At 46.1% G+C, this 27,500-nt stretch overlaps 1 protein-coding gene across 1 annotated transcript in view; it reads right to left on the reverse strand.

Annotated features, from left to right (window-relative positions):
• Nucleotides 1–27,500, reverse strand: part of LOC129834947 (multiple epidermal growth factor-like domains protein 11) — a 144,512-nt gene that overhangs the window by 735 nt on the left and 116,277 nt on the right. The window contains exon 5 of the mRNA XM_055900317.1: nucleotides 8,808–8,900. Within this exon, the coding sequence (XP_055756292.1) occupies nucleotides 8,808–8,900 (93 nt within the window). The remainder of the gene's footprint in view (nucleotides 1–8,807; nucleotides 8,901–27,500) is intronic.

The following is a 27,500-nucleotide window of genomic DNA, read 5'->3' on the forward strand; positions in this document are numbered from 1 at the left end:
TAGGGCTAATCTAGTTACCATGTCACTCCAGGGACAATCCCATATTCCCTTTTACCCCTATGCACACACACACACACACACACACACACACACACACACACACACACACACACACACACACACACACACACACACACCACACACACACACACACACACACACACACACACACACACACACACACACACACACACACACACTCAGAGGGAATAACATATCACTAGTCATTAGCAGTGTTACTCCCTTCATGTTGTATTGTAGGCTGTCCTCATCCTCAGAAGCCCGTTCTGTGGAACCCCACCGATGGACCAACACCTCATTTCCCCGGCAGCACAATCAGTGTGTGTGTGTGTGTGTGTGTGTGTGTGTGTGTGTGTGTGTGTGTGTGTGTGTGTGTGTGTGTGTGTGTGTGTATACACACACACACACACGTCAATTAAACACTCCTACAGTACTTACTTTCACTGTGGTAACTTTTCAGCAAATATGTTTTTCCTGGGAAATGACTAATGACAAATGCTTCTGTAATCAATTGAGCAGGCTGAATCCATTACATGTTAGATTACATTACTCTGTAATCAATTGAGCAGGCTGAATCCATCACATGTTAGATTACATTACTCTGTAATCAATTGAGCAGGCTGAATCCATCACATGTTAGATTACATTACTCTGTAATCAATTGAGCAGGCTGAATCCATCACATGTTAGATTACATTACTCTGTTATCAATTGAGCAGGCTGTATCCATCACATGTTAGATTACATTACTCTGTAATCAATTGAGCAGGCTGAATCCATCACATGTTAGATTACATTACTCTGTAATCAATTGAGCAGGCTGAATCCATCACATGTTAGATTACATTACTCTGTAATCAATTGAGCAGGCTGAATCCATCACATGTTAGATTACATTACTCTGTAATCAATTGAGCAGGCTGAATCCATTACATGTTAGATTACATTACTCTGTAATCAATTGAGCAGGCTGAATCCATCACATGTTAGATTGCATTACTCTGTAATCAATTGAGCAGGCTGAATCTATCACATGTTAGATCACATTACTCTGTAATCTATTGAGCAGGCTGAATCCATCACATGTTAGATTACATTACTCTGTAATCAATTGAGCAGGCTGAATCCATCACATGTTAGATTACATTACTCTGTAATCAATTGAGCAGGCTGAATCCATCACATGTTAGATTACATTACTCTGTTATCAATTGAGCAGGCTGTATCCATCACATGTTAGATTACATTACTCTGTAATCAATTGAGCAGGCTGAATCCATCACATGTTAGATTACATTACTCTGTAATCAATTGAGCAGGCTGAATCCATCACATGTTAGATTACATTACTCTGTAATCAATTGAGCAGGCTGAATCCATCACATGTTAGATTACATTACTCTGTAATCAATTGAGCAGGCTGAATCCATTACATGTTAGATTACATTACTCTGTAATCAATTGAGCAGGCTGAATCCATCACATGTTAGATTGCATTACTCTGTAATCAATTGAGCAGGCTGAATCTATCACATGTTAGATCACATTACTCTGTAATCTATTGAGCAGGCTGAATCCATCACATGTTAGATTACATTACTCTGTAATCAATTGAGCAGGCTGAATCCATCACATGTTAGATTACATTGCTCTGTAATCAATTGAGCAGGCTGAATCCATCACATGTTAGATTACATTACTCTGTAATCAATTGAGCAGGCTGAATCCATCACATGTTAGATTACATTGCTCTGTAATCAATTGAGCAGGCTGTATGCATCACATGTTAGATTACATTACTCTGTAATCATAAGGAAACATGTTGGGTCAGGTACATTACAGGTGAACTACTGCAGAATGAGTCTGTCATAAGGCATCAGAAATCAGAGATGACCAGGTGTTGGATAGAAAAGTGGCAGGGGAAGATTCTGCTCCACTAATGAACTGGGGTTGGGGGGTGGAGAGAGAGAGGAGAGATAGAGAGTAGAAAGAACGAGAGAGAGAGAGAGAGGAGAGATGAATGAGAGGAGAGGAGAAAGAAAGAGAGAGAGAAGAGAGAGGAGAGAGAGAGGAGAGATAGAGAGGAGAAAGAAAGAGAGAGAAGAGAGAGGAGAGAGAGTGGAGAGATAGAGAGGAGAAAGAGAGAGGAGAAAGAATGAGAGAGTGAGGAGAGGCATCCCTATTTATTACAGAGAAAGGGACAGTTAGACAGACTCTGTTTACCTCTATGTCCACTTCCCTCCCTCTCTCTGCACTCCTTTAACTGAATCAATACAGACCAGTCAATATCTCACTTCCTCCCTCCTGACCACAGCACCTCTATTCTATTATAACTGACGGTAGATTGACCTCACTTCCTGTCTCCTGACCACAGCCCCTCTATTATAACTGACGGTAGATTGACCTCACTTCCTGCCTCCTGACCACATCACCTATATTCTATTATAACTGATGGTAGATTGACCTCACTTCCTGCCTCCTGACCACAGCCCCTCTATTCTATTATAACTGACGGTAGATTGACCTCACTTCCTGTCTCCTGAACACAGCCCCTCTATTCTATTATAACTGACGGTAGATTGACCTCACTTCCTGTCTCCTGACCACAGCCCCTCTATTATAACTGATGGTAGATTGACCTCACTTCCTGTCTCCTGACCACAGCCCCTCTATTATAACTGATGGAAGATTGACCTCACTTCCTGTCTCCTGACCACATCACCTATATTCTATTATAACTGACGGTAGATTGACCTCACTTCCTGTCTCCTGACCACAGCACCTCTATTCTATTATAACTGATGGTAGATTGACCTCACTTCCTGCCTCCTGACCACATCCCCTCTATTCTATTATAACTGATGGTTATAATGATGGCCAGCAGCATACCACCCTGCATACCACTACTGGCTTGCTTCTGAAGCTAAGCAGGGTTGGTCCTGGTCAGGCCCTGGATGGGAGACCAGATGCTGCTGGAAGTGGTGTTGGAGGGCCAGTAGGAGGCACTCTATCCTCTGGTCTAAAAAAAATATCCCAATGCCCCAGGACACTGCCCTGTGTAGGGTGCCGTCTTTCGGATGGGACGTTAAACGGGTGTCCTGACTCTCTGAGGTCATTAAAGATCCCATGGCACTTATCGTAAGAGTAGGGGTGTCAACCCCGGTGTCCTGGCTAAATTCCCAATCTGGCCCTCAAACCATCATGGTCACCTAATAATCCCCAGTTTACAATTGGCTCATTCATCCCCCTCCTCTCCCCTGTAACTATTCCCCAGGTCGTTGCTGCAAATGAGAACGTGTTCTCAGTCAACTTACCTGGTAAAATAACGGTAAAAAAAATAAAAATAAATTAAATGGTAGATTGACCTCACTTCCTGTCTCCTGACCACAGCCCCTCTATTCCATTATAACTGACGGTAGATTGACCTCACTTCCTGCCTCCTGACCACATCCCCTCTATTCTATTATAACTGATGGTAGATTGACCTCACTTCCTGCCTCCTGACCACATCCCCTCTATTCTATTATAACTGATGGTAGATTGACCTCACTTCCTGTCTCCGGACCACAGCCCCTCTATTTCATTATAACTGACGGTAGATTGACCTCACTTTCTGTCTCCTTACCACAGCCCCTCTATTATAACTGACGGTAGATTGATCTCCCTTCCTCTCTCCTGACCACATCACCTATATTCTATTATAACTGATGGTAGATTGACCTCACTTCCTGTCTCCTGACCACAGCCCCTCTATTATAACTGACAGTAGATTGACCTCACTTCCTCTCTCCTGACCACATCACCTATATTCTATTATAACTGATGGTAGATTGACCTCACTTCCTGTTGTCACGTTCCTGACCTATTTATGTTAGTTTTTGTGTGTTAGTTGGTCAGGACGTGAGGTTGGGTGGGCATTCTATGTTATCTGTTTCTATGTTGGTTTTGGTTTGCCTGGTATGGCTCTTGATTAGAGGCAGGTGGTTTGCGTTTGCCTCTAATTAAGAGTCATATTTAGGTAGGGCATTCTCACTGTTTGTTTGTGGGTGATTGTCTCCTGTGTCCGTATGTTATGTTCGTACCACATAGGACTGTAGCGTTTGTTTGTTTCGTTTTCGTTTCGATGTCGTCTGTTACCTGTACGTAAGTTTATGTTTAGTTATGTAAGTTTATGTTCAGGTCTCGTCAACGTCGTTTTGTTATTTTGTAGTTTTGCAAGTGTTTGTTTCGTTTCGTGTTGCCATCTTTATCGTTGTGTTAATAAAGATGGCTTATTTCCCAAAGCCTGCGTTTTGGTCTGAGGATCCTTCTCTCCTCACCTCATCTGAGGATGAGGAGAGCGTCACCCGTTACAGAATCACCCACCAAGCTAAGACCAAGCGGCAAGGGAAAACGAAACGGAGTAGGGGACAGGAGAGAAAGGAGCAATGGACATGGGACGATGTTTTGGATGGAAAGGGTGTCTACACATGGGAGGAGATCCTAGCTGGTAGAGATCGCCTCCCATGGGAACAGCTGGAGGCACTGAGGAGAGCGGAGGCTACCGGAGAGAGGAACCGGAGCTATGAGGGAACGCGTCTGGCACGGAAGCCAAAAAAGCCCGTGAGTAATTCCCAAAAATTTCTTGGGGGGGGGGCTAGGAGATAGTGGGCCAAGGGCAGGTAGGAGACCTGCGCCCACTTCCCAGGCTTACCGTGGAGAGCGGGAGTACGGGCAGGCGCCGTGTTACGCAGTAGAGCGCACGGTGTCTCCTGTACGAGTGCATAGCCCAGTGCGGGTTATTCCACCTCCCCGCACTGGTAGGGCTAGATTGGGTATTGAGCCAGGTGTCATGAGGCCGGCTCAACGCGTCTGGTCTCCAGTGCGTCTCCTCGGGCCGGCATACATGGCACCTGCCTTACGCATGGTTTCCCCGGTTCGCCTACATAGGCCGGTGCGGGTTATTCCACCTCCCCGCACTGGTTGGGCAACCGGGAGCATTCAACCAGGTAAGGTTGGGCAGGCTCAATGCTCAAGAGTGCCAGTACGTCTCCACGGTCCGGTATTTCCGGCACCACCTCCCCGCCCCAGCCTAGTACCTACAGTGTATACACTACGCACTAGGCTACCAGTGCGTATCCTGAGCCCTGTTCCTCCTCCACGCACTCTCCCTGTAGTGCGTGTATCTAGCCCGGTGCCTCCAGTTCCGGCCCCACGCACTAAGCTACCAGTGCGTCTCCAGAGCCCTGTACACACTGTATATTCTCCCCCTACTAATCCTGATGTGCTTGTCCTCAGCCCGGCGTCACCAGTGCCGGTACCACGCATCAGGGGTAGAGTAGGCTTTGAGAATACAGTGTGCCCTGTCCCTGCTCCCCGCACTAGTAGGAAGGTGCTTATCCTTAGCCCGGTGCCTCCAGTTCCGGCACCACGCACCAGGTCTACAGTGCACCGTATCCGGCCAGAGCCATCCGTCTCCCCAGCGCCATCTGAGCCATCCGTCTCCCCAGCGCCATCTGAGCCATCCGTCTCCCCAGCGCCATCTGAGCCATCCGTCTCCCCAGCGCCATCTGAGCCATCCGTCTCCCCAGCGCCATCTGAGCCATCCGTCTCCCCAGCGCCATCTGAGCCATCCGTCTCCCCAGCGCCATCTGAGCCATCCGTCTGCCAGGAGCCTCCAAAGCCGCCCGTCTGCCATGAGCCTGCAAAGCCGCCCGTCTGCCATGAGCCTACAGAGCCGTCAGCCAGACAGGAGCCGCTAGAGCCGTCAGCCAGACAGGAGCCGCTAGAGCCGTCAGCCAGACAGGAGCCGCTAGAGCCGTCAGCCAGACAGGAGCCGCTAGAGCCGTCAGCCAGACAGGATCTGCCAGAGCCGCCAACCAGACAGGATCTGCCAGAGTCGCCAACCAGACAGGATCTGCCAGAGCCGCCAACCAGACAGGATCTGCCAGAGCCGCCAACCAGACAGGATCTGCCAGAGCCGCCAGCGAGCCATGAGCAGCCAGAGCCGTCAGAGCGCCATGAGCAGCCAGAGCCGTCAGAGCGCCATGAGCAGCCAGAGCCGTCAGAGCGCCATGAGCAGCCAGAGCCGTCAGAGCGCCATGAGCGTCGAGAGCCGTCAGCCTGCCATGAGCGTCGAGAGCCGTCAGCCTGCCATGAGCGTCGAGAGCCGTCAGCCTGCCATGAGCGTCGAGAGCCGTCAGCCTGCCATGAGCGTCGAGAGCCGTCAGCCTGCCATGAGCGTCGAGAGCCGTCAGCCTGCCATGAGCGTCGAGAGCCGTCAGCCTGCCATGAGCGTCGAGAGCCGTCAGCCAGCCATGAGCGTCGAGATTCGTCAGTCAGCCAGGAGCTGTCCTTCAGCCTGAAAAGGCTGGATACCCAGAACTGCCCATCAGTCCAGAGCTGTCTCTCTGTCCGGAGCTGCCTTTCAGTCCGGAGTTGCCCCTCTATCCTAATCTCCCTCTCTATCTTCATCTATCTCTATATTCTTATCTATCCCTCTTTCTTGATTTATCTCTCTGTCCCGGTGTTGTCCCTATTAGATATGTTGTTAAGGGAATTTTGTGGGGGTCAAAAGAGGGTGGACATTCTTGGAGGGAGGAAGTTAGGATGGATTATGGTGGGGTGGGAACCGCGCCCCGAGCCTGAACCACCACCGTGGTTAGATGCCCACCCAGACCCTCCCCTAGACTTTGTGCTGGTGCGTCCGGAGTTCGCACCTTGTGGGGGGGGTACTGTCACGTTCCTGACCTATTTATGTTAGTTTTTGTGTGTTAGTTGGTCAGGACGTGAGGTTGGGTGGGCATTCTATGTTATCTGTTTCTATGTTGGTTTTGGTTTGCCTGGTATGGCTCTTGATTAGAGGCAGGTGGTTTGCGTTTGCCTCTAATTAAGAGTCATATTTAGGTAGGGCATTCTCACTGTTTGTTTGTGGGTGATTGTCTCCTGTGTCCGTATGTTATGTTCGTACCACATAGGACTGTAGCGTTTGTTTGTTTCGTTTTCGTTTCGATGTCGTCTGTTACCTGTACGTAAGTTTATGTTTAGTTATGTAAGTTTATGTTCAGGTCTCGTCAACGTCGTTTTGTTATTTTGTAGTTTTGCAAGTGTTTGTTTCGTTTCGTGTTGCCATCTTTATCGTTGTGTTAATAAAGATGGCTTATTTCCCAAAGCCTGCGTTTTGGTCTGAGGATCCTTCTCTCCTCACCTCATCTGAGGATGAGGAGAGCGTCACCCGTTACACCTGTCTCCTGACCACAGCCCCTCTATTATAACTGATGGTAGATTGACCTCACTTCCTCTCTCCTGACCACATCACCTATATTCTATTATAACTGACGGTAGATTGACCTCACTTCCTGTCTCCTGACCACAGCCCCTCTATTATAACTGATGGTAGATTGACCTCACTTCCTGTCTCCTGACCACATCACCTATATTCTATTATAACTGATGGTAGATTGACCTCACTTCCTGTCTCCTGACCACAGCACCTCTATTCTATTATAACTGATGGTAGATTGACCTCACTTCCTGTCTCCTGACCACATCACCTATATTCTATTATAACTGATGGTAGATTGACCTCACTTCCTGTCTCCTGACCACAGCACCTCTATTCTATTATAACTGATGGTAGATTGACCTCACTTCCTGTCTCCTGACCACAGCCCCTCTATTATAACTGACAGTAGATTGACCTCCCTTCCTCTCTCCTGACCACATCACCTATATTCTATTATAACTGACGGTAGATTGACCTCACTTCCTGTCTCCTGACCACAGCCCCTCTATTATAACTGATGGTAGATTGACCTCACTTCCTGTCTCCTGACCACAGCCCCTCTATTATAACTGATGGTAGATTGACCTCACTTCCTGTCTCCTGACCACAGCCCCTCTATTATAACTGACGGTAGATTGACCTCACTTCCTGTCTCCTGACCACAGCCCCTCTATTATAACTGATGGTAGATTGACCTCACTTCCTGTCTCCTGACCACATCACCTATATTCTATTATAACTGATGGTAGATTGACCTCACTTCCTGTCTCCTGACCACAGCACCTCTATTCTATTATAACTGATGGTAGATTGACTCACTTCCTGTCTCCTGACCACATCACCTATATTCTATTATAACTGATGGTAGATTGACCTCACTTCCTGTCTCCTGACCACAGCACCTCTATTCTATTATAACTGATGGTAGATTGACCTCACTTCCTGTCTCCTGACCACAGCCCCTCTATTATAACTGATGGTAGATTGACCTCACTTCCTCTCTCCTGACCACATCACCTATATTCTATTATAACTGATGGTAGATTGACCTCACTTCCTGTCTCCTGACCACAGCCCCTCTATTATAACTGATGGTAGATTGACCTCACTTCCTGTCTCCTGACCACAGCCCCTCTATTCCATTATAACTGACGGTAGATTGACCTCACTTCCTGCCTCCTGACCACATCCCCTCTATTCTATTATAACTGACGGTAGATTGACCTCACTTCCTCTCTCCTGACCACAGCACCTCTATTCTATTATAACTGTCGGTAGATTGACTTCCTGCTCTGCTGACTGCCTTGGTCTCTCTCAGTCATAAAGAGGTAAACCATAGAGACCAGAGGAGTGCAATAACTCAGAAGGTCATAGGGCTGGAGGATCTGTTTGACTTGACAGAGAGAGAGAGAGTGTGTGTGTGTGTGTGTGTGTGTGTGTGTGTGTGTGTGTGTGTGTGTGTGCGTGCGTGCGTGCGTGCGTGCGTCAGTCAGTGTGTGTGTGTGTGTTACAGCAGACTCACCACTAGAGCAGTCCACTCCTCCCCAGCCCGGTTCACACTGACAGGTATCAGGAGACACACACCGACCGTGGGCACATTCTACTGAACACTGAGCTGTATGGGGGAGAGGAGAGGTGTTACACACACAGAAACACACACACAAACACACACACACACACACACACACCGACCGTGGGCACATTCTACTGAACACTGAGCTGTATGGGGGAGAGGAGAGGTGTTACACACACAGAAACACACACACACCGACTGTGGGCACATTCTACTGAACACTGAGCTGTATGGGGGAGAGGAGAGGTGTTACACACACAGAAACACACACACACACACACACACACACACACACACACACACACACACACACACACACACACACACCGTGGGCACATTCTACTGAACACTGAGCTGTATGGGGGAGAGGAGAGGTGTTACACACACAGAAACACACACACACACACACACACACACACACACACACAGAAACACACACACACACACACACACACAGAAACACACACACACACACACACAGAAACACACACACACACACACACACACACACACACACACACACACACACACACACACAGAAACACACACACACACACACACACACACAGAAACACACACACACACACACACACACACACACACAGAAACACACACACACACACACACACACACACACACAACACACACACACACACACACACACACACACACACACACACACACACACACACACAACACACACACACACACACACACACACACACACACACACACAGAAACACACACACACACACACACACACACACACACACAGAAACACACACACACACACACACAGAAACACACACACACACACACACACACACACACACACACAGAAACACACACACACACACACACAGAAAACACACACACACACACACACACACACACACACACACACACACACACACACACACAGATAATTAGGCCTTATTAAGTGGTGAGCAGTCCAAATGTGTCCATAGCGTGAGTCATTTATAGGAGTCTGATTCAATGCCATTAACATTTCTGTTGACTTGGTCATGGAAAGTGTTACATAGCAGTGCACTATAGAGGAATAGGATGCCCTTGGGCATGCAGAGTAGATTTACAGAGACTGAGTTCTTATCTAAGGAACAACAACATCCAGTATGGAGACAGAGGAGACACAGGGAAGACTGGACACTGATTAGAATCAGCAGGTGGTATTAGCATGGAGAGAGAGAGCAGGGAGAGAGGGGGAGGGAGGGAGGAGGGAGGGGGCAGGGAGAGAGGAGAGAGGAGGGAGGGATGGGGGAGGGAGGGATGGGGAGGGAGGGATGGGGGGCAAGGAGGGGGGCAGGGAGGGAGAAGAGAGGCGGGAGGGATGGGGGGCAGGTAGGGAGGGCAGGAAGGGAGGGAGGGGAAGGGAGGGATGGATGGGGGGCAAGGAGGAAGGGAGGGGAAGGGAGGGAGGGATGGATGGGGGGCAAGGAGGGGAGCAGGGAGGGAGGAGAGAGGAGGGAGGGATGGGGGGCAGGGAGGGAGGGGAAGGGAGGGATCGGGGGCAGGGAGGGAGGGAGGGGAAGGGAGGGATGGGGGGCAGGTAGGGAGGGAGGGCAGGTAGGGAGAAGAGAGGAGGGAGGGAGAACACAGACTTTTAGAATATGTTCCTGAGGGCTACAACATGGACAATAATGTACACATGATTTGAAGGACTGTTTATAAACTGCTTACAACCTATTGTGCAAAAAATGTGTTCTGTAACTCCTTACATGTCAGGGCTGGTTACCCTACAGTACTATATATACAGTATATAGCTATACATCACATTGTGAAAATTGGAAAACACTAAACAAACAACAACATGAGGAGTTATCTATCCAATACGGAGATGTATGGGTTAACCACTTCTCCAATCTTTTTGGCTCAATAACAAAGAACAAACAGCAAAAACATATACATGATCAAATACAAATCTTAGAATCAACTATTAAAGACTACCAGAACCCACTGGATTCTCCAATTACATGGAAAGAACTACAGGACAAAATACAAACCCTCCAACCCAAAAATGCTTGTGGTGTTGATGGTATCCTCAATGAAATGATCAAATATACAGACCACAAATTCCAATTGGTTATACTAAAACTCCTTAACATCCTCCTTAGCTCTGTTATCTTCCCAAATATTTGGAACCAAGGACTGATCACCACCAATCCACAAAAGTGGAGACAAATTTGACCCCGATAACTACCGTGGGATATGCGTCAACAGCAACCTTGAGAAACTCCTCTGCATTATCATTAACAGCAGACTAGTGAAAACAATGTACTGAGCAAATGACCGTACAACAGACCACGTATTCACCCTGCGCACCCTAACTGACAAACAAACAAACAAACCAAAACAAAGGCAAAGTCCTCTCATGCTTTGTTGATTTCAAAAAAGCCTTTGACTCAATTTGGCACGAGGGTCTGCTATACAAATGAATGGAAAGTAGCGTTGGGGGAAAAACATATGGCTTTATAAAATCCATGTACACAAACAAGTGTGCGGTTAAAGTTGGCAAAAAGCACACATATTTCATTCCACAGGGCCGTGGTGTGAGACAGGGATTCAGCGTAACCTGGGGCCCCGAGTGACGCAGCGGTCTAAGACCCTGGCGTCACTACAGACCCTGGTTCAGCGGTCTAAGACACTGCATCACAGTGCTAGAGGCGTCACTACAGACCCTGGTTCAGTGGTCTAAGGCACTGCCTCTCAGTGCTGGAGGCGTCACTACAGACCCTGGTTCAGCGGTCTAAGGCACTGCCTCTCAGTGCTGGAGGCGTCACTACAGACCCTGGTTCAGCGGTCTAAGACACTGCATCTCAGTGCTAGAGGCGTCACTACATACCCTGGTTCAGCGGTCTAAGACACTGCCTCCCAGTGCTAGAGGTGTCACTACAGACCCTGGTTCAGCGGTCTAAGACACTGCATCACAGTGCTAGAGGCGTCACTACAGACCCTGGTTCAGTGGTCTAAGGCACTGCCTCTCAGTGCTGGAGGCGTCACTACAGACCCTGGTTCAGCGGTCTAAGGCACTGCCTCTCAGTGCTGGAGGCGTCACTACAGACCCTGGTTCAGCGGTCTAAGACACTGCATCTCAGTGCTAGAGGCGTCACTACATACCCTGGTTCAGCAGTCTAAGACACTGCCTCCCAGTGCTAGAGGTGTCACTACAGACCCTGGTTCAACGGTCTAAGGCACTGCCTCTCAGTGCTAGAGGCGTCACTACAGACCCTGGTTCAGCGGTCTAAGCCACTGCCTCTCAGTGCTAGAGGCGTCACTACAGACCCTGGTTCAGCGGTCTAAGACACTGCCTCTCAGTGCTGGAGGCATCACTACAGACCCTGATTGTGACGAGAGTCCCGGCTGTGATTGGGAGTCCCATAGTGCGGTGCACAATTGGCCCAGCTTCGTCCGGGTTTGGCCGGGGTAGGCTGTCATTGTAATTAAGAATTTGTTCTTAACTGACTTGCCTAGTTAAATAAAGGTTAAATAAAAAAATGCAAACAAAATAAGCCCCACCCTCTTCAACATATATATCAACCAATTAGTGCGGGCATTAGAACAGTCTGCAGCACCCGGCCTCACCCTACTAGAATCCGAAGTCAAATGTCTACTGTTTGCTGATGATCTGGTGCTTCTGTCCCCAGACAAGGAGGGCCTACAGCAGCACCTAGATCTTCTGCACAGATTCTGTCAGACCTGGGTCCTGACAGTAAGACAAAAATAATGGTGTTCCCAAAAAGGTCCAGTCGCCAGGACCACAAATACAAATTCCATCTAGACACCGTTGCCCTAGAGCACACAAAACAACTATACATACCTCGGCCTAAACATCAGCGCCACAGGTAACTTCCACAAAGCTGTGAACGATCTGAGACAAGGCAAGAAGGGCCTTCTATGACATCACACACACACACACACACACACACACACACACACACACACACACACACACACACACACACACACACACACACACACACACACAAGCTCTCAATCAAAGAATAAAAAGAGCTCTCCTTAAAAGTTATCAAAAAGCGACTTCCCTCCCAACACCACATGGATCAAAACCAGTAACTAGATCCTGTTTCCTCTCCCTCTGCTATCCTCCAACGACATCCAAACAGATCCCGTTTCCTCCCCCTCTGCTATCCTCCAACGACATCCAAACAGATCCCGTTTCCTCCCCATCTGCTATCCTCCAACGACATCCAAACAGATCCCGTTTCCTCCCCCTCTGCTATCCTCCAACGACATCCAAACAGATCCCGTTTCCTCCCCATCTGCTATCCTCCAACGACATCCAAACAGATCCCGTTTCCTCCCCATCTGCTATCCTCCAACGACATCCAAACAGATCCCGTTTCCTCTCCCTCTGCTATCCTCCAACGACATCCAAACAGATCCCGTTTCCTCCCCATCTGCTATCCTCCAACGACATCCAAACAGATCCCGTTTCCTCTCCCTCTGCTATCCTCCAACGACATCCAAACAGATCCCGTTTCCTCCCCATCTGCTATCCTCCAACGACATCCAAACAGATCCCGTTTCCTCCCCCTCTGCTATCCTCCAACGACATCCAAACAGATCCCGTTTCCTCCCCCTCTGCTATCCTCCAACGACATCCAAACAGATCCCGTTTCCTCTCCCTCTGCTATCCTCCAACGACATCCAAACAGATCCCGTTTCCTCCCCATCTGCTATCCTCCAACGACATCCAAACAGATCCCGTTTCCTCCCCATCTGCTATCCTCCAACGACATCCAAACAGATCCCGTTTCCTCTCCCTCTGCCATCCTCCAACGACATCCAAACAGATCCCGTTTCCTCCCCATCTGCTATCCTCCAACGACATCCAAACAGATCCCGTTTCCTCCCCATCTGCTATCCTCCAACGACATCCAAACAGATCCCGTTTCCTCTCCCTCTGCTATCCTCCAACGACATCCAAACAGATCCCGTTTCCTCCCCATCTGCTATCCTCCAACGACATCCAAACAGATCCCGTTTCCTCCCCATCTGCTATCCTCCAACGACATCCAAACAGATCCCGTTACCTCTCCCTCTGCTATCCTCCAACAACATCCAAACAGATCCCGTTTCCTCCCCATCTGCTATCCTCCAACGACATCCAAACAGATCCTGTTTCCTCTCCCTCTGCTATCCTCCAACGACATCCAAACAGATCCCGTTTCCTCTCCCTCTGCTATCCTCCAACGACATCCAAACAGATCCCATTTCCTCTCCCTCTGCTATCCTCCAACGACATCCAAACAGATCCCGTTACCTCTCCCTCTGCTATCCTCCAACGACTTCCAAACAGATCCCGTTTTCTCTCCCTCTGCTATCCTCCAACGACATCCAAACAGATCCCGTTTCCTCCCCCCTCTGCTATCCTCCAACGTCATCCAAACAGATCCCATTTCCTCTCCCTCTGCTATCCTCCAACGACATCCAAACAGATCCCGTTTCCTCCCCCCTCTGCTATCCTCCAACGACATCCAAACAGATCCCGTTTCCTCTCCCTCTGCTATCCTCCAACGACATCCAAACAGATCCCGTTTCCTCCCCCCTCTGCTATCCTCCAACGACATCCAAACAGATCCCGTTTCCTCCCCCCTCTGCTATCCTCCAACGGCATCCAAACAGATCCCGTTTCCTCCCCCCTCTGCTATCCTCCAACGACATCCAAACAGATCCCGTTTCCTCTCCCTCTGCTATCCTCCAACGACATCCAAACAGATCCCGTTTCCTCTCCCTCTGCTATCCTCCAACGACATCCAAACAGATCCCGTATCCTCTCCCTCTGCTATCCTCCAACGACATCCAAACAGATCCCGTTTCCTCCCCCTCTGCTATCTTCCACCTCCAACGACATCCATTTGGAAAGTTGAATAAACCTTTGAAGTGTTTTGAAACACGCCGCAACAAAGCGTTGAAAGTTGAGTTGGCGAAAAGGGGGAAAAAAATCTAAAGACTGAAAGTCCTTTAAAAAAAGTCTCATCGTCTTTCCTACTCATTAAAAGTGAAATGTAAAATATATACTTTTGGATTAGGGCTTCTTGGCTTTATTAAATATCCCCACTGGTGTGGGAGCATGTATGAGTGGTGTGTGGTATTAATATTGTATATCAACCCTCTAGGAGGTATCTTAGATAGGTCTGGCTGTGATATCTGACAGTAGCAGCGTGGGGTATTGAACGCTTCCATCATACTGTAGATTACATAGAAAAGCATCACAGGACAGAACATCAATGGTTCCCTGGTCAAAGCATCATGCGACCTTTTCCCTTGACTGTGGAACTGCTGCAGACATGCACTTGACCATGCGTATGTTATTCCCTGACACCCAAATGTACTCGTTATATTTTGAATGCTTAGCAGGACAAGAAATTGTCTAATTCACACACTTGTCAAGAGAACATCCCTGGTCGTCCCTACAGCCTCTGATCTGGCGGACTCACTAAACAGAGAACATCCCTGGTCGTCCCTACAGCCTCTGATCTGGCGGACTCACTAAACACATGCTAGGTTTGTAAATGATGTCTGAGTATTGGAGCGTGCCCCTGGCTTTCCGTAATTATCCCTCTTGTTTCAGTCCTGTTCTGTTCCAGGAGGCTTAGATACTGTTGAAATGACCCAGCTACTTTACTCTGTATTGATGTCTGTATTCAATTGTATTTGGGATTTTTGTGTGTTTATGAGAGAGAGAGAGAGAGAGAGAGAGAGAGAGAGAGAGAGAGAGAGAGAGAGAGAGAGAGAGAGAGTCTGCTTAAAAAGAAAGAATCAAAATAAACAACATCAGGAACCAATCAAAAGACTCATATTTACAACACTGGAAAAATGAAACAAAATCTAAAAGCCGACCAAATTGCTATCTGACCCAAAACAGAGAATATGAATTGGCTGATTATCTCTACTCTGTCAGAGATACGAAGCAGCGACAGATCCTTACCAAGTACAGGCTGAGTGACCACCGTCCGACATAAAAAGACATGGCTACCCAAAGAGGAGCGTGTATGTGGTCACTGAACAACACGGGAGGTAGAAACAGAGATACACTTTCTCCTTTACTGTGACATATATTCCTCACCAAGAGATTCATTATTCTAAGAAATTGCTACATTTATTCCAAATCTTAACGTATTAAACCCAGAGGAAAAACAGAAAATACTCATGGGCGAACGGGTAACGGCTACTCTTGCAGCCAAATATGTATTTGCCTGCCATAGCCTGAGGGACACTGAATAATAACATCTGCATAGTAAACAGTAACTTAATAATTAGTAGTATTATAGTTATTAATATTATTATTGTGATTATTATTCCAAATGGTAGTGGTACGCATAGTAGGGGTGATAGAAACAGTATTAGTTTAGTGATGGGAGTGATGATGGTACTGATGATGGTAGTGGTAGTAATGACGATGGTAGTGATGATGGTAGTGGTAGTAATGACGATGGTAGTGATGATGGTAGTGATGATGGTAGTGGTAGTAGTGACGATGGTAGTGATGATGGTAGTGGTAGTAGTGACGATGGTAGTGATGATGGTAGTGGTAGTAGTGACGATGGTAGTGATGATGGTAGTGATGATGGTAGTGGTAGTAGTGATGATGGTAGTGATGATGGTAGTGATGATGGTAGTGGTAGTAGTGACGATGGTAGTGATGATGGTAGTGGTAGTAGTGACGATGGTAGTGATGATGGTAGTGGTAGTAGTGACGATGGTAGTGATGATGGTAGTGGTAGTAGTGATGATGGTAGTGGTAGTAGTGACGATGGTAGTGACGATGGTAGTGGTAGTAATGACGATGGTAGTGATGATGGTAGTGGTAGTAGTGATGATGGTAGTGATGATGGTAGTGGTAGTGATGATGGTAGTGATGATGGTAGTGGTAGTAGTGATGATGGTAGTGGTAGTAGTGACGATGGTAGTGACGATGGTAGTGGTAGTAGTGATGATGGTAGTGGTAGTAGTGATGATGGTAGTGATGATGGTAGTGGTAGTAGTGATGATGGTAGTGGTAGTATTGACGATGGTAGTGACGATGGTAGTGGTAGTAATGACGATGGTAGTGATGATGGTAGTGGTAGTAGTGATGATGGTAGTGATGATGGTAGTGGTAGTAATGACGATGGTAGTGGTAGTAGTGATGATGGTAGTGGTAGTAATGATGATGGTAGTGATGATGGTAGTGGTAGTAATGATGATGGTAGTGGTAGTAGTGATGATGGTAGTGGTAGTAGTGATGATGGTAGTGGTAGTAGTGACGATGGTAGTGATGATGGTAGTGGTAGTAGTGACGATGGTAGTGATGATGGTAGTGGTAGTAATGACGATGGTAGTGATGATGGTAGTGGTAGTAATGACGATGGTAGTGATGATGGTAGTGGTAGTAGTGATGATGGTACTGATGATGGTAGTGGTAGTAATGACGATGGTAGTGGTAGTAATGACGATGGTAGTGATGATGGTAGTGGTAGTAATGACGATGGTAGTGATGATGGTAGTGGTAGTAATGACGATGGTAGTGATGATGGTAGTGGTAGTAATGATGATGGTACTGATGATGGTAGTGGTAGTAATGACGATGGTAGTGATGATGGTAGTGGTAGTAATGATGATGGTAGTGGTAGTGATGGTGGTAGTGATGACGATGGTAGTGATGGCGATGGTAGTGATGATGGTAGTGGTAGTGATGGTGGTAGTGATGACGATGGTAGTGATGGCGATGGTAGTGATGATGGTAGTGGTAGTGATGGTGGTAGTGATGGCGATGGTAGTGATGATGGTAGTGGTAGTGATGGTGGTAGTGATGACGATGGTAGTAATGACGATGGTAGTGGTAGTGATGGTGGTAGTGATGACGATGGTAGTGATGGCGATGGTAGTGATGATGGTAGTGATGATGGTAGTGGTAGTAATGACGATGGTAGTGATGATGGTAGTGGTAGTAGTGATGATGGTAGTGGTAGTGATGATGGTAGTGGTAGTAATGACGATGGTAGTGATGATGGTAGTGGTAGTAGTGATGATGGTAGTGATGATGGTAGTGGTAGTAGTGATGATGGTAGTGGTAGTAGTGACGATGGTAGTGATGATGGTAGTGGTAGTAATGACGATGGTAGTGATGATGGTAGTGGTAGTAGTGATGATGGTAGTGATGATGGTAGTGGTAGTAGTGACGATGGTAGTGGTAGTAATGACGATGGTAGTGATGATGGTAGTGGTAGTAATGACGATGGTAGTGATGATGGTAGTGGTAGTAGTGATGATGGTAGTGGTAGTAATGACGATGGTACTGATGATGGTAGTGGTAGTAATGACGATGGTAGTGATGATGGTAGTGGTAGTGATGACGATGGTAGTGATGATGGTAGTGGTAGTAATGACGATGGTAGTGATGATGGTAGTGATGATGGTAGTGGTAGTAGTGATGATGGTAGTGGTAGTAGTGATGATGGTAGTGGTAGTAGTGATGATGGTAGTGGTAGTAGTGACGATGGTAGTGATGATGGTAGTGGTAGTAGTGACGATGGTAGTGATGATGGTAGTGGTAGTAATGACGATGGTAGTGATGATGGTAGTGATGATGGTAGTGGTAGTAGTGACGATGGTAGTGATGATGGTAGTGGTAGTAATGACGATGGTAGTGATGATGGTAGTGGTAGTAGTGACGATGGTAGTGATGATGGTAGTGGTAGTAATGACGATGGTAGTGATGATGGTAGTGGTAGTAGTGACGATGGTAGTGATGATGGTAGTGGTAGTAATGACGATGGTAGTGATGATGGTAGTGGTAGTAGTGACGATGGTAGTGATGATGGTAGTAATGACGATGGTAGTGATGATGGTAGTGGTAGTAGTGACGATGGTAGTGATGATGGTAGTAATGACGATGGTAGTGATGATGGTAGTGGTAGTAGTGACGATGGTAGTGATGATGGTAGTGGTAGTAATGACGATGGTAGTGGTAGTAGTGATGATGGTAGTGGTAGTAGTGACGATGGTAGTGATGATGGTAGTGGTAGTGATGACGATGGTAGCGATGATGGTAGTGGTAGTAGTGACGATGGTAGTGATGATGGTAGCGGTAGTAGTGACGATGGTAGTGATGATGGTAGTGGTAGTAATGACGATGGTAGTGGAAGTAATGACGATGGTAGTGGTAGTAATGACGATGGTAGTGATGATGGTAGTGGTAGTAGTGATGATGGTAGTGGTAGTAGTGATGATGGTAGTGGTAGTAATGACGATGGTAGTGATGATGGTAGTGGTAGTAGTGACGATGGTAGTGATGATGGTAGTGGTAGTAGTGACGATGGTAGTGATGATGGTAGTGGTAGTAGTGACGATGGTAGTGATGATGGTAGTGGTAGTAGTGATGATGGTAGTGATGATGGTAGTGGTAGTAGTGATGATGGTAGTGGTAGTAATGACGATGGTAGTGATGATGGTAGTGGTAGTAGTGATGATGGTAATGGTAGTACTGACGATGGTAGTGATGATGGTAGTGGTAGTAATGACGATGGTAGTGATGATGGTAGTGGTAGTAGTGATGATGGTAGTGGTAGTAGTGATGATGGTAGTGGTAGTAGTGACGATGGTAGTGATGATGGTAGTGATGATGGTAGTGGTAGTAATGACGATGGTAGTGATGATGGTAGTGGTAGTAGTGATGATGGTAGTGATGATGGTAGTGGTAGTAATGACGATGGTAGTGATGATGGTAGTGGTAGTAATGACGATGGTAGTGGTAGTAATGACGATGGTAGTGATGATGGTAGTGGTAGTAGTGGTGATGGTAGTGATGATGGTAGTGATGATGGTAGTGATGATGGTAGTGGTAGTAGTGGTGATGGTAGTGATGATGGTAGTGATGATGGTAGTGATGATGGTAGTGATGATGGTAGTGATGATGGTAGTGATGATGGTAATGGTAGTAGTGATGATGGTAGTGATGATGGTAGTGATGATGGTAGTGGTAGTAGTGATGATGGTAGTGGTAGTAATGACGATGGTAGTGATGATGGTAGTGATGATGGTAGTGGTAGTAATGACGATGGTAGTGATGATGGTAGTGGTAGTAATGACGATGGTAGTGATGATGGTAGTGGTAGTAGTGACGATGGTAGTGGTAGTAATGACGATGGTAGTGATGATGGTAGTGGTAGTAGTGATGATGGTAGTGGTAGTAATGACGATGGTAGTGATGATGGTAGTGGTAGTAGTGACGATGGTAGTGGTAGTAATGACGATGGTAGTGATGATGGTAGTGGTAGTAATGACGATGGTAGTGATGATGGTAGTGGTAGTAGTGACGATGGTAGTGGTAGTAATGACGATGGTAGTGATGATGGTAGTGGTAGTAATGATGATGGTACTGATGATGGTAGTGGTAGTAATGACGATGGTAGTGGTAGTAATGACGATGGTAGTGGTAGTAATGACGATGGTAGTGATGATGGTAGTGGTAGTGATGGTGGTAGTGATGACGATGGTAGTAATGACGATGGTAGTGATGGCGATGGTAGTGATGATGGTAGTGGTAGTGATGGTGGTAGTGATGACGATGGTAGTGATGGCGATGGTAGTGATGATGGTAGTGGTAGTGATGGTGGTAGTGATGGCGATGGTAGTGATGATGGTAGTGGTAGTGATGGTGGTAGTGATGACGATGGTAGTAATGACGATGGTAGTGGTAGTGATGGTGGTAGTGATGACGATGGTAGTGATGGCGATGGTAGTGATGATGGTAGTGATGATGGTAGTGGTAGTAATGACGATGGTAGTGATGATGGTAGTGGTAGTAGTGATGATGGTAGTGGTAGTAGTGATGATGGTAGTGGTAGTAGTGATGATGGTAGTGGTAGTAGTGATGATGGTAGTGGTAGTAGTGATGATGGTAGTGGTAGTAGTGACGATGGTAGTGATGATGGTAGTGGTAGTAATGACGATGGTAGTGATGATGGTAGTGGTAGTAATGACGATGGTAGTGATGATGGTAGTGGTAGTAGTGACGATGGTAGTGATGATGGTAGTGATGATGGTAGTGATGATGGTAGTGGTAGTAGTGATGATGGTAGTGATGATGGTAGTGGTAGTAGTGACGATGGTAGTGGTAGTAATGACGATGGTAGTGATGATGGTAGTGGTAGTAATGACGATGGTAGTGATGATGGTAGTGATGATGGTAGTGATGATGGTAGTGGTAGTAGTGATGATGGTAGTGATGATGGTAGTGGTAGTAGTGACGATGGTAGTGATGATGGTAGTGATGATGGTAATGGTAGTAATGACGATGGTAGTGATGATGGTAGTGGTAGTAGTGACGATGGTAGTGGTGATGGTAGTGATGATGATAGTGGTAGTAATGACGATGGTAGTGATGATGGTAGTGGTAGTAATGACGATGGTAGTGATGATGGTAGTGGTAGTAGTGATGATGGTAGTGGTAGTAATGACGATGGTAGTGATGATGGTAGTGGTAGTAATGACGATGGTAGTGATGATGGTAGTGGTAGTAGTGACGATGGTAGTGATGATGGTAGTGGTAGTAGTGACGATGGTAGTGATGATGGTAGTGGTAGTAATGACGATGGTAGTGATGATGGTAGTGGTAGTAGTGACGATGGTAGTGATGATGGTAGTGGTAGTAATGACGATGGTAGTGATGATGGTAGTGGTAGTAGTGACGATGGTAGTGATGATGGTAGTAATGACGATGGTAGTGATGATGGTAGTGGTAGTAGTGACGATGGTAGTGATGATGGTAGTAATGACGATGGTAGTGATGATGGTAGTGGTAGTAGTGACGATGGTAGTGATGATGGTAGTGGTAGTAATGACGATGGTAGTGGTAGTAGTGACGATGGTAGTGATGATGGTAGTGGTAGTAATGACGATGGTAGTGGTAGTAGTGATGATGGTAGTGGTAGTAGTGACGATGGTAGTGATGATGGTAGTGGTAGTGATGACGATGGTAGTGATGATGGTAGTGGTAGTAGTGACGATGGTAGTGATGATGGTAGCGGTAGTAGTGACGATGGTAGTGATGATGGTAGTGGTAGTAATGACGATGGTAGTGGAAGTAATGACGATGGTAGTGGTAGTAATGACGATGGTAGTGATGATGGTAGTGGTAGTAGTGATGATGGTACTGATGATGGTAGTGGTAGTAGTGACGATGGTAGTGATGATGGTAGTGGTAGTAGTGACGATGGTTGTGATGATGGTAGTGGTAGTAGTGATGATGGTAGTGATGATGGTAGTGGTAGTAGTGATGATGGTAGTGGTAGTAATGACGATGGTAGTGATGATGGTAATGGTAGTACTGACGATGGTAGTGATGATGGTAGTGGTAGTAATGACGATGGTAGTGATGATGGTAGTGGTAGTAGTGATGATGGTAGTGGTAGTAGTGATGATGGTAGTGGTAGTAGTGACGATGGTAGTGATGATGGTAGTGATGATGGTAGTGGTAGTAATGACGATGGTAGTGATGATGGTAGTGGTAGTAGTGATGATGGTAGTGATGATGGTAGTGGTAGTAATGACGATGGTAGTGATGATGGTAGTGGTAGTAATGACGATGGTAGTGGTAGTAATGACGATGGTAGTGATGATGGTAGTGGTAGTAGTGGTGATGGTAGTGATGATGGTAGTGATGATGGTAGTGATGATGGTAGTGGTAGTAGTGGTGATGGTAGTGATGATGGTAGTGATGATGGTAGTGATGATGGTAGTGATGATGGTAGTGGTAGTAGTGACGATGGTAGTGATGATGGTAGTGGTAGTAATGACGATGGTAGTGATGATGGTAGTGGTAGTAATGACGATGGTAGTGATGATGGTAGTGGTAGTAGTGACGATGGTAGTGACGATGGTAGTGGTAGTAATGACGATGGTAGTGATGATGGTAATGGTAGTAATGACGATGGTAGTGATGATGGTAGTGGTAGTAGTGACGATGGTAGTGATGATGGTAGTGATGATGGTAGTGATGATGGTAATGGTAGTAATGACGATGGTAGTGATGATGGTAGTGGTAGTAGTGACGATGGTAGTGATGATGGTAGTGGTAGTAGTGACGATGGTAGTGATGATGGTAGTGGTAGTAATGACGATGGTAGTGATGATGGTAGTGGTAGTAGTGACGATGGTAGTGATGATGGTAGTGGTAGTAATGACGATGGTAGTGATGATGGTAGTGATGATGGTAGTGATGATGGTAGTGGTAGTAATGACGATGGTAGTGATGATGGTAGTGGTAGTAGTGACGATGGTAGTGATGATGGTAGTGGTAGTAGTGACGATGGTAGTGATGATGGTAGTGGTAGTAGTGACGATGGTAGTGATGATGGTAGTGGTAGTAGTGATGATGGTAGTGATGATGGTAGTGGTAGTAGTGATGATGGTAGTGGTAGTAATGACGATGGTAGTGATGATGGTAATGGTAGTACTGACGATGGTAGTGATGATGGTAGTGGTAGTGATGACGATGGTAGTGATGATGGTAGTGGTAGTAGTGATGATGGTAGTGGTAGTAATGACGATGGTAGTGGTAGTAGTGATGATGGTAGTGGTAGTAGTGATGATGGTACTGATGATGGTAGTGGTAGTAGTGATGATGGTAGTGATGATGGTAGTGGTAGTAATGACGATGGTAGTGATGATGGTAGTGGTAGTAGTGACGATGGTAGTGGTAGTAATGACGATGGTAGTGATGATGGTAGTGGTAGTAATGATGATGGTAGTGATGATGGTAGTGGTAGTAATGACGATGGTAGTGATGATGGTAGTGATGATGGTAGTGGTAGTAATGACGATGGTAGTGATGATGGTAGTGGTAGTAGTGACGATGGTAGTGATGATGGTAGTGGTAGTAATGACGATGGTAGTGATGATGGTAGTGGTAGTAGTGACGATGGTAGTGATGATGGTAGTGGTAGTAGTGACGATGGTAGTGATGATGGTAGTGGTAGTAGTGACGATGGTAATGACGATGGTAGTGATGATGGTAGTGGTAGTAGTGACGATGGTAATGACGATGGTAGTGATGATGGTAGTGGTAGTAGTGATGATGGTACTGATGATGGTAGTGGTAGTAGTGACGATGGTAGTGATGATGGTAGTGGTAGTAATGACGATGGTAGTGATGATGGTAGTGGTAGTAGTGACGATGGTAATGACGATGGTAGTGATGATGGTAGTGGTAGTAATGACGATGGTAGTGATGATGGTAGTGGTAGTAATGACGATGGTAGTGATGATGGTAGTGGTAGTAGTGACGATGGTAGTGGTAGTAATGACGATGGTAGTGATGATGGTAGTGATGATGGTAGTGATGATGGTAGTGACGATGGTAGTGATGATGGTAGTGGTAGTAGTGACGATGGTAGTGATGATGGTAGTGATGATGGTAGTGGTAGTAGTGACGATGGTAGTGGTAGTAATGACGATGGTAGTGGTAGTAGTGATGATGGTAGTGGTAGTAGTGATGATGGTAGTGGTAGTAGTGATGATGGTAGTGGTAGTAGTGATGATGGTAGTGGTAGTAGTGATGATGGTAGTGGTAGTAATGACGATGGTAGTGATGATGGTAGTGGTAGTAGTGATGATGGTAGTGATGATGGTAGTGGTAGTAGTGATGATGGTAGTGGTAGTAGTGATGATGGTAGTGGTAGTAGTGATGATGGTAGTGATGATGGTAGTGGTAGTAGTGATGATGGTAGTGGTAGTAGTGATGATGGTAGTGGTAGTAATGACGATGGTAGTGATGATGGTAGTGGTAGTAATGACGATGGTAGTGATGATGGTAGTGGTAGTAATGACGATGGTAGTGATGATGGTAGTGGTAGTAATGACGATGGTAGTGATGATGGTAGTGACGATGGTACTGATGATGGTAGTGGTAGTAGTGATGATGGTAGTGATGATGGTAGTGGTAGTAATGACGATGGTAGTGATGATGGTAGTGGTAGTAGTGACGATGGTAATGACGATGGTAGTGATGATGGTAGTGGTAGTAATGACGATGGTTGTGATGATGGTAGTGGTAGTAATGACGATGGTAGTGATGATGGTAGTGGTAATAGTGATGATGGTAGTGGTAGTAATGACGATGGTAGTGATGATGGTAGTGGTAGTAGTGACGATGGTAATGACGATGGTAGTGATGATGGTAGTGGTAGTAATGACGATGGTTGTGATGATGGTAGTGGTAGTAATGACGATGGTAGTGATGATGGTAGTGGTAGTAGTGATGATGGTAGTGGTAGTAATGACGATGGTAGTGATGATGGTAGTGATGATGGTAGTGGTAGTAATGACGATGGTAGTGATGATGGTAGTGACGATGCTAGTGATGATGGTAGTGATGATGGTAGTGGTAGTAATGATGATGGTAGTGATGATGGTAGTGGTAGTAGTGATGTAATGGTGTGGAGGACAGTTAGTTATAACTTAGTTATAGTTTAAGTAGGTAGAGATATTAGAGGTAGAAATTATACTAGTGGTAATGGTAGTAGAGATATTAGAGGTAGAAATGATACTAGTGGTAATGGTAGTGGAGATATTAGAGGTAGAAATGATACTAGTGGTAATGGTAGAGATATTAGAGGTAGAAATGATACTAGTAGTAATGGTAGAGATATTAGAGGTAGAAATTATACAAGTGGTAATGGTAGAGATATTAGAGGTAGAAATGATACTAGTGGTAATGGTAGAGATATTAGAGGTAGAAATGATACTAGTGGTAATGGTAGAGATATTAGAGGTAGAAATTATACTTCTAAAGCCCTTACCAACATGTACAAATTACCTCGACTAACCTGTACCCCCACACATTGAATCGGTACCGGTACCCCCTGTATATAGCCTCGTTATTGTTATGTAATTTTTTTGTGTTACTTTTCAATTATTATTTTTTACTTCACTTAATTTTGTAAATATTTTCTTAACTCTATTTCTTGAACTGCATTGTGGGTAAAGAACTTGTAAGGAAGCATTTCACGATAAGGTTACACCTGTTTCATGCGGCTGATGATCAAATCAAATCAAATTGAACATACACATGGTTAGCAGATGTTAATTGGTCACAATCACATGGTTAGCAGATGTTAACTGGTCACAATCACATGGTTAGCAGATGTTAATGGTCACATGGTTAGCAGATGTTAATGGTCACATACACATGGTTAGCAGATGTTAATTGGTCACAATCACATGGTTAGCAGATGTTAATGGTCACATACACATGGTTAGCAGATGTTAATTGGTCACAATCACATGGTTAGCAGATGTTAATGCGAGTGTAGCGAAATGCTTGTGCTTCTAGTTCCGACAATGCAGTAATATCTAACAAGTAATCTATCAATTCCACAACAACTACCTAACCCACACAAATCTAAAGGGGTGAATATGTACATATAAATATATGGATGAGCGATGGTCGAGCGGCATAGGCAAGATGCTATAGATGGTATAAAATACAGTATATACATATGATATGAGTAATGTAAGATATGTAAACATTATTAAAGTGGCATTATTTAAAGTGACTAGTGATAAATGTATTAAAGTGGCCAGTGATTGGGTCTCAGTGTAGGCAGCAGGCTCTCTGAGTTAGTGATGGCTGTTTAACAGTCTGATGGCTTTGAGATAGAAGCTGTTTTTCAGTCTCTCGGTCCCAGCTTTGATGCACCTTTACTGACCTCGCCTTCTGGATGACAGCGGGGTGAACAGGCAGTGGCTCGGGTGGTTGTTGTCTTTGATGATCTTTTTGGCGTTTCTGTGACATCAGGTGCTATAGATGTCATGAAGGGCAGGTAGTTTGCCCCCGGTGATGCGTTGTGCAGACCTCACCACCCTCTGGAGAGCCTTGCGGTTGCGGGCGGTGCAGTTGCCGTACCAGGCTGTGATACAGCCCGACAGGATGCTCTCGATTGTGCATCTGTAAAATTTTGTCAGGGTTTTGGGTGACAAGCCAAATTTCTTCAGCCTCCTGAGGTTGAAAAGGTGCTATTGCGCCTTCTTCACCACACTGTCTGTGTATTTGTATTTGTATTTATTATGGGTCCCCATTAGTTCCTGCCTCCTGCCAAAGCAGCAGCTACTCTTCCTGGGGTTTATTATGGGTCCCCATTAGTTCCTGCCAAAGCAGCAGCTACTCTTCCTGGGGTTTATTACGGGTCCCCATTAGTTCCTGCCAAAGCAGCAGCTACTCTTCCTGGGGTTTATTATGGGTCCCCATTAGTTCCTGCCAAGGCAGCAGCTACTCTTCCTGGGGTTTATTATGGGTCCCCATTAGTTCCTGCCAAGGCAGCAGCTACTCTTCCTGGGGTTTATTATGGGTCCCCATTAGTTCCTGCCAAGGCAGCAGCTACTCTTCCTGGGGTTTATTACGGGTCCCCATTAGTTCCTGCCAAGGCAGCAGCTACTCTTCCTGGGGTTTATTACGGGTCCCCATTAGTTCCTGCCAAAGCAGCAGCTACTCTTCCTGGGGTTTATTATGGGTCCCCATTAGTTCCTGCCAAAGCAGCAGCTACTCTTCCTGGGGTTTATTATGGGTCCCCATTAGTTCCTGCCAAAGCAGCAGCTACTCTTCCTGGGGTTTATTATGGG

The sequence above is a fragment of the Salvelinus fontinalis genome, chromosome 35 (genome assembly GCF_029448725.1).
Source record: "Salvelinus fontinalis isolate EN_2023a chromosome 35, ASM2944872v1, whole genome shotgun sequence".
NCBI lineage: Eukaryota > Metazoa > Chordata > Actinopteri > Salmoniformes > Salmonidae > Salvelinus > Salvelinus fontinalis.